This window comes from Lasioglossum baleicum, chromosome 6 (assembly GCF_051020765.1).
Source record: "Lasioglossum baleicum chromosome 6, iyLasBale1, whole genome shotgun sequence".
In the NCBI taxonomy this organism is placed as follows: domain Eukaryota; kingdom Metazoa; phylum Arthropoda; class Insecta; order Hymenoptera; family Halictidae; genus Lasioglossum; species Lasioglossum baleicum.
Window position 1 is genome coordinate 8,647,277 of NC_134934.1, and position 13,339 is coordinate 8,660,615.

The 13,339-nt window shown below is 40.8% G+C and overlaps 3 protein-coding genes across 4 annotated transcripts; 1 reads left to right on the top strand and 2 right to left on the bottom strand.

Moving 5' to 3' along the window:
• The first annotated feature begins 159 nt into the window (after nt 1-159).
• Nucleotides 160-1,750, top strand: Taf9 (TBP-associated factor 9). The gene is made up of 3 exons (XM_076426446.1): nt 160-431; nt 570-1,019; nt 1,218-1,750. The coding sequence occupies exons 1-3, from the start codon at nt 293-295 to the stop codon at nt 1,361-1,363; spliced, it is 735 nt and encodes a 244-aa protein (XP_076282561.1). The 5' UTR covers nt 160-292; the 3' UTR covers nt 1,364-1,750.
• On the bottom strand, nt 1,658-4,440 carry LOC143210025 (cilia- and flagella-associated protein 20). The gene is made up of 4 exons (XM_076426449.1): nt 4,334-4,440; nt 3,819-4,010; nt 3,337-3,569; nt 1,658-2,258 (listed from the first exon to the last, which is right to left on the bottom strand). Exons 1-4 carry the CDS (start codon nt 4,415-4,417, stop codon nt 1,772-1,774), a joined length of 996 nt encoding a protein of 331 aa, XP_076282564.1. The 5' UTR covers nt 4,418-4,440; the 3' UTR covers nt 1,658-1,771.
• Nucleotides 4,441-4,684: 244 nt separating this feature from the next.
• Nucleotides 4,685-8,327, bottom strand: LOC143210024 (uncharacterized). Of its 2 annotated transcripts, none has more exons than XM_076426448.1 (3): nt 6,668-8,327; nt 5,534-5,763; nt 4,685-4,928 (listed from the first exon to the last, which is right to left on the bottom strand). In XM_076426448.1, exons 2-3 carry the CDS (start codon nt 5,749-5,751, stop codon nt 4,709-4,711), a joined length of 438 nt encoding a protein of 145 aa, XP_076282563.1. In that variant the 5' UTR covers nt 5,752-5,763; nt 6,668-8,327; the 3' UTR covers nt 4,685-4,708. The 2 variants fall into 2 exon arrangements, with proteins under 2 accessions (XP_076282563.1, XP_076282562.1); XM_076426447.1 differs by lacking the exon at nt 6,668-8,327 and adding an exon at nt 6,462-6,642.
• Between the last annotated feature and the right edge of the window lie 5,012 nt (nt 8,328-13,339).

The following is a 13,339-nucleotide window of genomic DNA, read 5'->3' on the forward strand; positions in this document are numbered from 1 at the left end:
ATTTTTTAGCAATTTTTTAGTTTTTACCATTTTTACGCAGATGCATCTTTCTTATGCGAAGAAAGAAATATCTTGTCGTTTCTGAGATAGAATGTAAGACTATAAAATATTTATTTTTGCAGATTGTGGATTTCATGATTGGCACTACTGCAGCATCAACTTCATGATTTTGTATATGATTTTGGCTTGCAACTCTAAATAACCTAATTGTGAAATACGTGTAAACTGTGTAATTATGTTCTTACAGTGTTTTATAAAACGATAATACTATCGATATTGTAATATTACAATAATGGCAGAAAAAACGAAGACTATGAGTCACGTAAAACATATTCCAAAAGATGCTCAGGTGATCATGTCTATCATGAAAGACATGGGAATAACTGACTATGAACCGAAGGTTATAAATCAGTTACTCGAATTCACGTATCGTACGTATGCATTTGTAATTTCTTTAGTATTATCAATACACTATTCTAATTACTTGTTAACGCACTTCATTAATTAATTTATTACTTCATATTAACCGTTCAAAGCGACTTATCAAATTATTTGTTTACAATAAATAGGTTATGTTACCTGTATATTAGATGACAGTAGAATCTATGCAAACCATGCGAAAAAGAAATTCATTGACTTGGATGACGTCAGGCTGGCAGTTAAAATGCAATTAGAACGTACATTCACGAATCCACCGCCGAGAGATGTATTGGTAGATGTTGCCCGTGCAAAAAATAATATACCATTACCATTTGTGAAACCTAGTAATGGCTTGAGGTTACCACCCGATAGATACTGCTTAAACGCAACAAATTATAAGCTAAGGAACGCACCCAAAAAAGGAGTTGGTAAACCATTACATTCGTTAGTCGGAAATAATATTCAAGGTGGTCAGTCTAAGATCAAAATGGAAGGAAACAAAACTGGTCTTTCTATTGTTAAAAGGCCAGGTACACTCGCAACAGTTTCAAGAACCCAAACAATTTCTATACCGAAGCCTGTTTTAAAATTTTCAACAGGTAAATTTTGCGTTCATTAAAAATTTTATATTATATTAAGAAACCTCTTAATTTGTATATATATAGATCCCTATGGAGTCCTGCATTCCCAGACATCTGTCCCCCCTATCCATATTTCTTTAAGAACCCATCCACGTAAGACGCAAATTCTTTCCTAGAATATAGTAAAGTAATACATATAATTTCCTAAACTTCTAGCCTCATCAGGACCAGCCACGGTAAAAGCTCAAGTCACGAAGCCAAAAATACAAATCTCATCCGGGCATGCAATGCCTCCCGTCAAAATGGAAATGGAGGACTCCATGAAACGGAAAAGAGAAGAGGACGATTACGACATTCCATAATGATAAATAACAAATATAGAATAAGCTCCCATTTTATGTTTTAATTTTACAAGAAGGTGTCTCAGCCAGACTGTCACAGTGACAGTGATTAATCATTTTAAACCTTCCCACAGCCGACGCAAAACATTTCGATGGAGTTGTATATTTTTGGTCGGACACAGCAATGTTAAAATGAATTATATTAAGAAGACAATTCCGTATACCGTATTAAACAAGAAATTATTTTCGCTACTATTTTTCTAAATCTTTCGGGCAATTGCCCGGAGATACCCCTGACACTTCGATCTTCGTGATTGCGAGCATTAAGTTTAGTTCTATTTCACTTCGGATAGATATAGACTCGAGTGTGATGTGTGTTCACATAAAAATAAATATTTCATTGAGTAACTTTTACGTTAAGAGAATATTTCATTGCGCAGCTTCAGCTTCTTCTTCTTCTTCGTCATCAGCCGCTGCTGCATCTTCCGCGTCTGTCTCTCCTTCCGTTGCTTCTCCAGGAGACGTTACAACAACGGTTGTAGAGTCTTCAGCTTCGTCTTCAGCAGGACCCTCTTCTTCGGCAGGTACTTCGTCTTCGGCAGGACTCTCGTCTTCAGCCTCGTAATCTGTCACTTGACCGGCTCCGACCTCGTCTTCCTCAACTTCTTCGTCTTCTTCGTCCTCTCTTAACTCGCCTTTCGCTTCATCCTCGATCGGTTCTTCATCAAGTCCTTCTTCTGCTTCATCCTCTGCCCCTTCGTCCGCCTCAAACGGCGGCTGTTCAATGTCTTCATCCTTTTCCGGTTTCGCCTTTTCTTTTTCTCTATCCACGGCCGATTCTCTGACACACTTCTTCCGTTGTTGACCCGGAAGAAACAGCTTGAATTCCTCCGGTAGCTGGTCTTCTGTATACAGTCTGTCGAATCACACATGTTGGTTAACATCGAGCGTTCCGAACACTACCAAACTGTAAGAATCATGTATAAATGTAATAAAAATTTGGAATTAAATTTTTGTTCTTTTATGTTGACTGGAACCCATTCCTATACTCTATCCAAGGAGAGAACAGTACCGTGTGAAGACCAGTTTTCGTTCGTCGCTGCGCATCTTCGCCCTAATTGGTTCAAGAAAGTGGGGAGTGAGAGATGATAGGCTCGCTGCGCCCCACCATCCTCCAAGCTGCGCGCAACGGTACTGTTCTTTCGTTGGATATACAATAGGTGGGATTCCTCGCTGGATTTAATAACCCTTTGCACTCCTTTGTCCTGTGTTTCTCGACATCAAAGGAAGAAAAATGTAAATAAAACGGGTTTTTATATGTATTCGGTTCTTCCCTTATTTATTTAATTGTCAGGGCCGGCCATCTGGGGGGTGCGGCGGATGTTATGCACCGGGGCCCCGCGATTGAGAGGGCCCCGACATGATTAAGAACTAAAATAATGTAATTTTTCTGAAGCAATTAATGTATTAGCAAAAACAAAATCACGCATTAAATAAACATGCATTTGTCATTATTATATGGTCGTGTTTGTAATTTTTTTTACCTTACAAAAAATTTAGGGCCCAAATGGTTTCTTGCACCCAGGCCCCTTTATAGAGAAGGCCGGCCCTGTTAATTGTCTTACTTTTTAGTTAAAAAACAAATAGAAGTTACAACAAAGTTTGAGAGCTATATTTCATATAATTAGCAAAGAAAATTGGTTAAAATAAGTAGCAGTCGAGGAACTGTCCTTTGAAATAAATTTCAAATATAAGACACTTGAAATAGTAGGGAGTTGTTGGCAACGAAGTTGAAAAATAATTCGGAGTGCAAAGTTCTACAAACTAAATTAATTTATAATATTGTTCATCGTAGGACAATCTCAACTAGATGGTTGAAAATTATGTTATATTTCTACACTATTTTTATTAATTGTATTGTCAGACAAATCTTATATGAAATAATTTAGTTTGCACGAGGTAATTAAGCATGTCTTAATCAGCGAGTATTTCACCTGTCCGCGAAATAAATACGGCGAATCCGACAGTTCGCGTGTATTTGAATGCGCGTGGTCTCGATGTAATTGGTGCCGTACGCTCTTCGCGTGAAATCCGACAGATTAAATTGAATTTGATTCCAACCACCGGATAGCCCGATTGGCATCGACGTGCAGAAGGGTTTAATGCGAGTAGTGCTTTGGAAATTGCTCATACGAAACCTCCTGCGCATATTCTTGTCGTCAAGAATCTATAAAAACGAACGGACGATATATAGGTGTGATGCTCGAAATGGATTAATTCGATGGTATGGAATGTCGAATGATGATAGAAAACATAGAAAGTTTGTCTCATTCGTTAGAAATGTAATACTTGAATCGGTAGAATTATCGTAAGCTTCATAGAAAGGTGGGGTTGAAGATAAATAATGAATTTGAGACACCGTCATCGAATGACAGAAAAGAACGATGAGAGAGCGATTTATTTGCGAAAAATTTACTGTTATTTCGAACGTCAAATACTTCTTCATGTTCTTGATGATCATGGTCAAGAAGGGGAGTCTAATTCCGAGTGACCCCCTCGGGGTCGACGGAGCAAATATATAAGTTGTCGTCACGTTGGTTCCCGTTATCTCCAGGGCCAGGGATTTCACCTCCTCGTCTGTCACCCTTCGAATGTAACCATTCTTCACCTGCTCAAAGTTATGTTGCTTTGTATCTCTTACATAAACTGTCATAAATCGTTTCGTAACACTTTGACGAGGACTGCTAAGATAAAAATAAGTTCTCTTTGTTCTACATTTGTTCAATGTTTAATTCGCACGTGATAATCCACAGCTGGGTAAATAATAAATAAATGAGATAATAGACACATGTCTTCGCGGTCGATGTTTCTATCGACGCTTTCGGCCATCGAAATATTGATAAAACAGTTCTGCAAACTAATTCCTACAATGAAAATAATTTCTCCTTTTTCTGTATTAGCGCGATTTTTCATTTCTACGTGAAAACTTACGTGCATGCCCCATATTTCCAACGGGGACGAGCCGCAACTGTACAGGATAGACAGCAATCCATTTTGATACTGATTACGGAACATAGCTCTATTCTTCGTGTTAGAAAACGATGCACGACTGGAGCTCAAAATTCTTTATGTAGATATTTTACAAATGTTGGGAGACGATCGTTCAATAAAAAGGAAGCGAACAATTTCTTTGTTTCACCTAACCGAATTTGTTTTTCTTTTCTATTCGGTTAGACTTCCAGCGAGCTGACGGGCTCGTCGAGTTCGAACCCCGAAGAAACAGCTCAGTCGGTTTTATTCAACGTACAAATGCACCTTTATTCACTCGCGTATACAATCGTTTACGAAGAGAACGAAATCTGGCCATCATGTCTGGAGTAGCTTGTTCAAACGGCGCCTCTCGTTCTTGGTTAGCAAATCGGGGACAATCAATGTCTTCGGCGGCATCCCGACACAGAAGACACGGTCGATTCTGACGCTATCGATGGCAAACACCTGCATCATCGCGAAATGCATAACTTCGCGATTCAGCTGACGTCTGATCTGTTTCTTGATTGTTTGCACGCGACGACGGCAGACGACGTAACTTTTAACAGAAAACCAGTATTTCAACTGTCGATTAAATCGTCAAAAATCAACTCAACTTTAACATTGCAAATAACCGAGCACTTGGATTGGCACTATTCCAACGAAACTTTCGTGTTTTTCAGCACGGAAGAGATGGTAGCTGTTCCGAGAACGTTGCTAATCCCAACAGTAAAATCTTGACTGCGAATTTTATGCATTTATGACGATAACGAGTAGGAGAGGAACATGAAACACACACAATAGTAAGATTGTTGAAAGAATTTTGGAACATTGTTGTGTTATTTCCAACTTATTGGATCAATGAAGAGAAGAAATTTATTTTGCCACGGTTTGTTGAAATGGCGTTAGAAAATTTTCATTTTGCGTAAAGATAATAATAATAATAATAATAATAATTGAGTAGAAAAAGCTGATTCGAAAAGCATCAAAATATCTTTTCATTTAACTGTAAACACATTATAAAACTGTTAAACTCTTCTAGAAAAATAAAAAATATTAATATATAATTGTTATTGTGAGTTTGAATCTTTTTGAAAATTGAAGAAATACTCCGTATCTACGATAAATGATCTTTTGTTCTGTGTAAAATAAAGTGGTTCTTACTAAGGAAAATTCTTAAGACCCGTGTAACTGGGATGAATGGACACATCGCTTCTATACAGTTCCGGATAAAGTTTCATGTGTTCCGTGAGGTACTTCCTGGGACGTATTTTCTTGTCTGTTTCTGGTTTCGACACAGTCTCTTCCCGCTGTTCCTCATTTTCGCTGAAGATGCTCCCGATATCGGTCGCTTCTTCTTTCCCCGGAGTTTGAGCACTCATCTTGGCTCACAACTGCGAAGAGATACATGGCCATTGATTTGTCATTATTATTATTCGTAGCGAAGAATGTTTATGTAAGGCTGAATAGTTTCGAGAGATGCATACTTTGGTGTTGTGAGTTTTTTAAGAAATATGAATGGGATCGTATGTTTTTTCCTGCATCAATCGATGAAGCTACATATTCTCTACAAAAAAGTATTAACCTATTAATATCGAAAAACCATTTACCATTAGTTAAGGAGATATTTTAATTTCAGTCTTGTTATGAAATCACCACTCTCTTAATAATGTTGTAATGATTTTATTCATAGAAAAAGTTCAATCTGGCGACTGTTTACATCACGACATTTTCTGAATCAAGAAAGTAATGATTGATGACATATTTGATGTCCACCTACAAAACAATCTCACAATACCAAACTATATGCATCTCTCGAAAGCATTCAACCTTGTATAAACATTCTTCGCAACGAATAATAATAATAATGACGACAGTCGAGGCGGTAATATCTGGTGAACCACCATGTATAGAAAAAGCTTTTCTTTCAAATGATAATTGCGGAAGAAGTTATAAAAAAATGATCGAATTACGAGTGAAATCACTGCCGCTTCCGAAAAATTTGTTGAAAAATTGCTGATCTTTGATTAAAAAAGACTGATCGAAAACTGCCGGCAAGTAAGTTGTTAATTAATAGGAGCACGTGCCTTACCTCTAAAATTGTCTGAATGCAACGGCTAAACAGAAATTTCTTTGACGGCATCGAACTCGCACGAATGGTTTATTCACGCATGGTAAACGAAAGCCTCGGCGACTTCGATTGCAATCGCGACTGGAGTTCGCGGCGGACGCCGGCGGTCTGCGGACTGGCGAATTTCTCAATCGTGGATTTCACTCGCGAAATCCGACGATAGTTACCCGATCTGTAACGAAGTGAGCCCCTGTGCCTCGTACGGATATCGATTTGGTTTCCAGGTGAATCAATAGAGATTCGGTTCATTCTTATTCTGATATACGATGTGCGAAGGATTCCGTTTGTCCGTGGGAATGGCCAGATCCTGCATACCTGACATGTCGTTGAACTCTTGTTACACTGTTAACACTAAACCTACCACCACCGGTCAGAGTGACCGGTTCCAGATTTTTTATTTTACACTTATTGAAATAATAACAATTATTTGATAAGCAACTATTGTATAGATGTCTTTAATAGAGCACGTATTACAATAGGAGCCGCACAAAGTCTAAATCAAATTAATCTTGTCATTTTATTACACAAAAATGTGCTGGATAATAAGGAACTGGCAAATGATCATCCATTCGCGAGCTTCGTCTACTTCGCACGCAGCTGTTTGCAAAAGTATTTCAGTGTTTACCGGGCCAACTAGAAGTATTTGCATGAAATTAGCTACACGACTTTATTGCGATCACTATATGATTCATGTGAAATCTGCGTCTATGGATTCATAATTTATTAACCCTTTGCACTCCGAATTATTTTTCGATTTTGTTGCCGACTTCCTAATATGTAAAATATTTTATTCACTATATCTACTCACTAAAAAGAAGAAGACAATTAAATAAATAAAAGAAGAACCAAATACATATAAAAACTCTGATGTCGAGTCAAACTCGACAAAGGAGTGAAAAGGGTTAAAAATTTAATTTTTTTCCCTTCCCTGGATCCTTTTTCTTTCTCTTCCTTCTCTCTCTTTAGATCTTTTCTTTCCCTTCCCTTCGCTATCCATCACCAGATCCCCTCCACTCTTCCCTAGATCCTCCCTTCCCATCCCAATATCCTTGTCTTTCTTTCTTTCTTTAGATCTCCTCCACGAATTTCTCGCCTGCATCCTCTCCTACCCTTCCCTCTCTTAGATCCTTGTGTCTCCTTTCCACCCCTAGATCCTCACCTCTCACACTTAAATCCCTATCTTATCATCCCCATATCTAGATCCCCTCATCTTATTCTCTTTCAAATCGACGAATGTGTCGTCTCGTCGTTTATTTTACCAAAAAATGTTGTGTCAATTTTTAAATTATTTACACAAACCTCACCACTGATGAGATACTGTTATCACCTGTTATACTGTGATACTATAATCACCGACGAGATACTTTAAAGACTGCCAGCCCCTGTGCTATTCACCGGGACAAGTAGGCGGGCGGAACTGGGCGCGGGGATAACGTGGAACTTACAGTGATCTGAAATACCACATCGCTAAAAGTTCTACCACCGACGAGATACTCGTCAAGTAGAAGAAGAATGATACGTACTTGTCTTATAATAGTATCACCGACGAAATACTATCTCGTCTCTTTACCTAAATAGAACCAGACGATATATGACATTTTTCACGCCCGGAGCGAATCAGCTTGAATAATACGTATATTTTGTTCTGAAGGAAGGTAAAATTGCAAAATGTTGTGAAAGACAATAGGTATAGGAATAGAATTTATTGAAAAATCAACATATTTATTAAATGTGCAGCTATTAGCTCGATATTATCCCTTATTCATAAGACACTAAAAGTTCTTACAAATAAAGGATACTACCGATTGCCCAGGTCTCACCACGAGGAGGTTGCTGCACGAGAGACCCGAAAGGGAGTCAGAACGAATGCAATATTCCTTCTGGCTCCCTTTCTTACAGCGACGCACTTATACTAAATTACGCACGCAAGTCGAGCAATTATCGCGGAGGAAAAGGTGTGAATCGGAGAAGAAGTCTCCGATCCACGGGGGATCAAAGGCGAATCAGGCAGAAGGCTCTGATTCTTTCAAAGTGAGAAACAAGAGCGAACCAGAGCAGAAGGCTCTAGTTCGAAGGTGACGCGGCGCGTACAATGCTTGCAGTGCAGCTCCGGTCAGAGCCGATACCCGACGTGTCCTCACCAAGAGGAATGGACAGTGAGAAGTGTTCAAACGTAACACCATCTCGCTGCCAACTACCTGCCACCAGGCAACGCAATGCATTGAGGTAACGTGGGTAGGATGACGAACAGAGAATTTCTCTGCCAACTACCTGCCACCAGGCAACGCAATGCATTGAGGTAACGTGGGTAGGATTACGAACAGAGAGAATGGCAATACGAGTGAACAGATCTCAATGAACCACCCCTCTCAATGTATCGACGCCGAATACCGACTCCAACCGGTCTGGTACATACAAGCAAGGTCCGACACAGCAGAAGGCTGTGTCGGAATCAAGAAAACGAGTAACGTGAATTTAAGACAATAATTACTCGACATATTTATACGACGATATACAATCTTAATAACTAACGCACGCAAGTCGAGCAATTATCGCGGAGCAAAAGGTGTGAATCGGAGAAGAAGTCTCCGATCCAGGGGGGATCGAAGGCGAATCAGGCAGAAGGCTCTGATTCTTTCAAAGTAAAAAATAAGAGCGAACCAGAGCAGAAGGCTCTGGTTCGAAGGTGACGCGGCGCGTACAATGCTTGCAGTGCAGCTCCGATCAGAGCCGATACCTGACGTGTCCTCACCAAGAGGAATGGACAGTGAGAAGTGTTCAAACGTAACACCATCTCTCTGCCAACTACCTGCCACCAGGCAATGCAATGCGTTGAGATGACGTGGGTAGGATGACGAACAGAGAATTTCTCTGCCAACTACCTGCCACCAGGCAACGCAAAACATTGAGGTAACGTGGGTAGGATTACGAACAGAGAGAATGGCAATACGAGTAAACAGGTCTCAATGAACCACCCCTCTCAATGTATCGACGCCGAATACCAGCTCCAACCGGTCTGGTACATACAAGCAAGGTCCGACACAGCAGAAGGCTGTGTCGGAATCAAGAAAACGAGTAACGTGAATTTAAGACAATAATTACTCGACTTACTCGGGTGCGGCCTATAGGCGATTCGGGTAACCCCCGGGGACGCGACTCCCCGTACTCACTCACGGCCGCATCCGTGAGTGAGCCCCTGAGGGACCTCCCTCGGCAAATAAAACTACAACTTCGTGGTACGTCCTCTTCTTGGTGTGTTCCCTTCGAAGTGTGTCCTCTTCTTGGTGTGTCCTCTTCTTGGTGTGTCCCCTTCTTGGTATGTCTTCTTCTTGGTATGACTTCTTCTTGGTGTATTCTAGCTGAAACAGACTAATAATATAGTTAGACATAACAATACATAACCCTGCACACGAGTGCAAACCTAATACCCGCTCACGAGAGCAAACCTAGAACCAGTTCACGAGAACCAAACTAACCCCGCACACGTGTGCGGCCTATAGGCGATTCGGGTGCCCCGGGGACGCGACTCCCCGTACTCACTCACGGCCGCATCCGTGAGTGAGCCCCTGGGGGACCTCCGATCGGAGGAATGCCAATTTTGAATACGGAATTAAATCACGCACACGAATGCGAATCTAATCAGCTCACGAGAACCAACCTAACACCAGCTCACGAGAGCCAAACTAACCCCGCACACGGGTGCGGCCTATAGGCGATTCGGGTGCCCCGGGGACGCGACTCCCCGTACTCACTCACGGCCGCATCCGTGAGTGAGCCCCTGGGGGACCTCCGATCGGAGGAATGCCAATTTTGAATACGGAATTAAATCACGCACACGAATGCGAATCTAATCAGCTCACGAGAGCCAACCTAACACCAGCTCACGAGAGCCAAACTAACCCCGCACACGGGTGCGGCCTATAGGCGATTCGGGTGCCCCGGGGACGCGACTCCCCGTACTCACTCACGGCCGCATCCGTGAGTGAGCCCCTGGGGGACCTCCGATCGGAGGAATGCCAATTTTGAATACGGAATTAAATCACGCACACGAATGCGAATGTAACCAGCTCACGAGAGCAAATATAAACCCGCACATAAGCGCAAACCTAACCATGCACATGAGTGCGAATACAACTTGTTCACCAGGGCAATTATAATTTATAATCCTGTAGAGGAGTGCGAACACAACCAGGTCACAAGACCAATTATAATTCTGCAAATGAGTGCGAATACAACCAGAAACCAGCTCACAAGAGCAAATATAACCCCGCACGTAAGCGCAAACCTAACCATGCACACGAGCGCGAATACAACCAAAGAACCAGCTCATGAGAGCAATTATAATCCTGCATACGAGTGGGACGCTCAAAATGTAATTTTTATAAAGAATAAAATTGATAAATTTGAAGAAGACTCAATAGTCTTCATTGAAAGTCTCGATAAAAATTTCAAAAGTATGAAGGACGAGTTTAAAAAGACAAAAGAAGTTTTGAAATATATTAGTAATCAAACTTACCGTTGTTCCTTGAATTGACAGTTGAAGGTAGGCCAGGGTAACTGTAGATGACCTCTAGTCCACCTCTGGTCCACCTCTGGTCCCTCCGGTTCTCCTGGCGCTCCTGGTCCCGCAGCACGTCCGCTCACCCCGCTTCCCCCGCCCCGACTGACTGACCTCCGGTGAGCTCTCGCCGATCTGCCGAGCTCGAGCGGCGCCCCCCACTCCGCCAAATATCGATCGATGTCGATCGCCGTGACAATTATGACAATGTTAACGAGCACTCCCTTGACCACCTTGCCATCTAAATTTTTCGTAAAAATAGACAATAAAACTCGAAATATAGAATAACTTTTAAACCATGAACATTCGCACGCATTAATTTATTCAAAATTGATTTTTATTATATAGAAGATAATGCCATGAGACATTTATTAATTCTAGCTACATAATTAATGTTTATAATAATTCCTTTTGCCAACGACGTGGACAAGTACTCTCATCTTAAGAGAATAACTATAACCCCGCACACGAGTGCGAAAACAACCAACGAAGCAGCTCACAAGAGCAATTATAATCCTGCATACGAGTGGGACGCTCAAAATGTAATTTTTATAAAGAATAAAATTGATAAATTTGAAGAAGACTCAATAGTCTTCATTGAAAGTCTCGTTAAAAATTTCAAAAGTATGAAGGACGAGTTTAAAAAGACAAAGGAAGTTTTGAAAAATATTAGTAATCAAACTTACCGTTGTTCCTTGAATTGACAGTTGAAGGTAGGCCAGGGTAACTGTAGATGACCTCTAGTCCACCTCTGGTCCACCTCTGGTCCCTCCGGTTCTCCTGGCGCTCCTGGTCACGCAGCACGTCCGCTCACCCCGCTTCCCCCGCCCCGACTGACTGACCACCGGTGAGCTCTCGCCGATCTGCCGAGCTCGAGCGGCGCCCCCCACTCCGCCAAATATCGATCGATGTCGATCGCCGTGACAATTATTGAAAAATTTATTATTTCCAGCTGGTTAATGTTTATAACAATTCTATTTGACAGCGATGTCCACAAGCAATCCCTTGGCTATCTGACCACCTAATTTTTTAGTCAAAGTGGCTAATAGTTTTCGTGATACGTAATAACTTTTAAACCATGAACATTCGCACGCATTAATTTATTCGATACAATTCACAGATAAATTTATTATATCTGGCTGTTTAATGTTTATAACAATTCCTTTTTCTAACCATGTTAACGAGCACTCCCTTGACCACCTTGCCATCTAAATTTTTCGTAAAAATAGACAATAAAACTCGAAATATAGAATAACTTTTAAACCATGAACATTCGCACGCATTAATTTATTCAAAAAAGTAAAGTCGTTTCAAAATATTTCTGTCCAGATCGATTCTTGGAACATTTATGTATAAAAAAGTGAAAGGTAATAATTCTCGTTTATGAAATGTTTTGAAATTACAAACTCAGGTGTCTCGTATACAATTTGAAATAGGAATTGTTGATTTTCCTAAAAAATTATGCTTCAATAATATATTTCTAGGAATTCTTTGTCTTTGAGTTTTGAGATATACGAAATATCCAACAATCCCATACCACAATTACGATGCATGACAGTTGACTCATCCCACTGTAATGCATTTAAAGAATAACTATATCGTCGGGTTATTGTGCAACGCTGTTCAAGCTTCGTGCAATCGCTCGTTTTACGAGCCATCCGCACGGAACTCGAACAGATTTTTTACGTGTCGGCTAACTAATTACGGCGGGTCATGAAAAATAGAAAATGAATTTAATTAGTCCGCACAATCCACGCTTCATCGAAACAACGGCACGGTCTCCGTCGCCATGCTATTGTCTCACGAAACAACAACCAGACACAAAGGATATTTACAGGACCGCACGTCGGGACCAGGAGAAAGCCTGTTACTCACTTTGGTGCGGCAGGCCATCCCACGATGCTCTCGTAAGGGATGCAAATTAAATTTCTGTTACGCCATCTCAGTTATGACAAGCTAATTAGTTAATCGATTACACGGCGTACCAATTTACGTTCGGATCGGTCTAACAAACTGATGCTACGAGAACGTTATTTGAAGAGCTTCGCGTCTCTCATCAAGATCCACACGAATTATTGTTACAACAATTAAACAGCGGACCATTATGTATGATGAGAATAAAAAGAAAGGAAACATTAAAACGGGTACGATCAAAAATTTCAAATGCAATACTTTCGTCCCACCAGATCGTTGAAATAATTAGTGCACTGTGTGCTGTTTAATTTATACAAAGCGGAATGTGTCTTCGACGTCGGTCCGTGTAATTGCCCTCTCGTCGATC

Coding starts and splice junctions, on each gene's coding strand:
- LOC143210024 (XM_076426448.1), bottom strand. CDS start 5,751: ATGAGTGCTCAAACTCCGGGGAAAGAAGAAGCGACCGATATCGGGAGC. Junction 4,929..5,533: donor GGTCTTAAGAATTTTCCTTA/GTAAGAACCACT, acceptor TTCTGTTAAAAG/TTACGTCGTCTGCCGTCGTC.
- LOC143210025 (XM_076426449.1), bottom strand. CDS start 4,417: ATGTTCCGTAATCAGTATCAAAATGGATTGCTGTCTATCCTGTACAGT. Junction 3,570..3,818: donor ATTTGACGTTCGAAATAACA/GTAAATTTTTCG, acceptor TCGTTTTTATAG/ATTCTTGACGACAAGAATAT. Junction 2,259..3,336: donor CGTATTTATTTCGCGGACAG/GTGAAATACTCG, acceptor GTGATTCGACAG/ACTGTATACAGAAGACCAGC.
- Taf9 (XM_076426446.1), top strand. CDS start 293: ATGGCAGAAAAAACGAAGACTATGAGTCACGTAAAACATATTCCAAAA. Junction 432..569: donor GTTACTCGAATTCACGTATC/GTACGTATGCAT, acceptor TACAATAAATAG/GTTATGTTACCTGTATATTA. Junction 1,020..1,217: donor TGTTTTAAAATTTTCAACAG/GTAAATTTTGCG, acceptor CTAAACTTCTAG/CCTCATCAGGACCAGCCACG.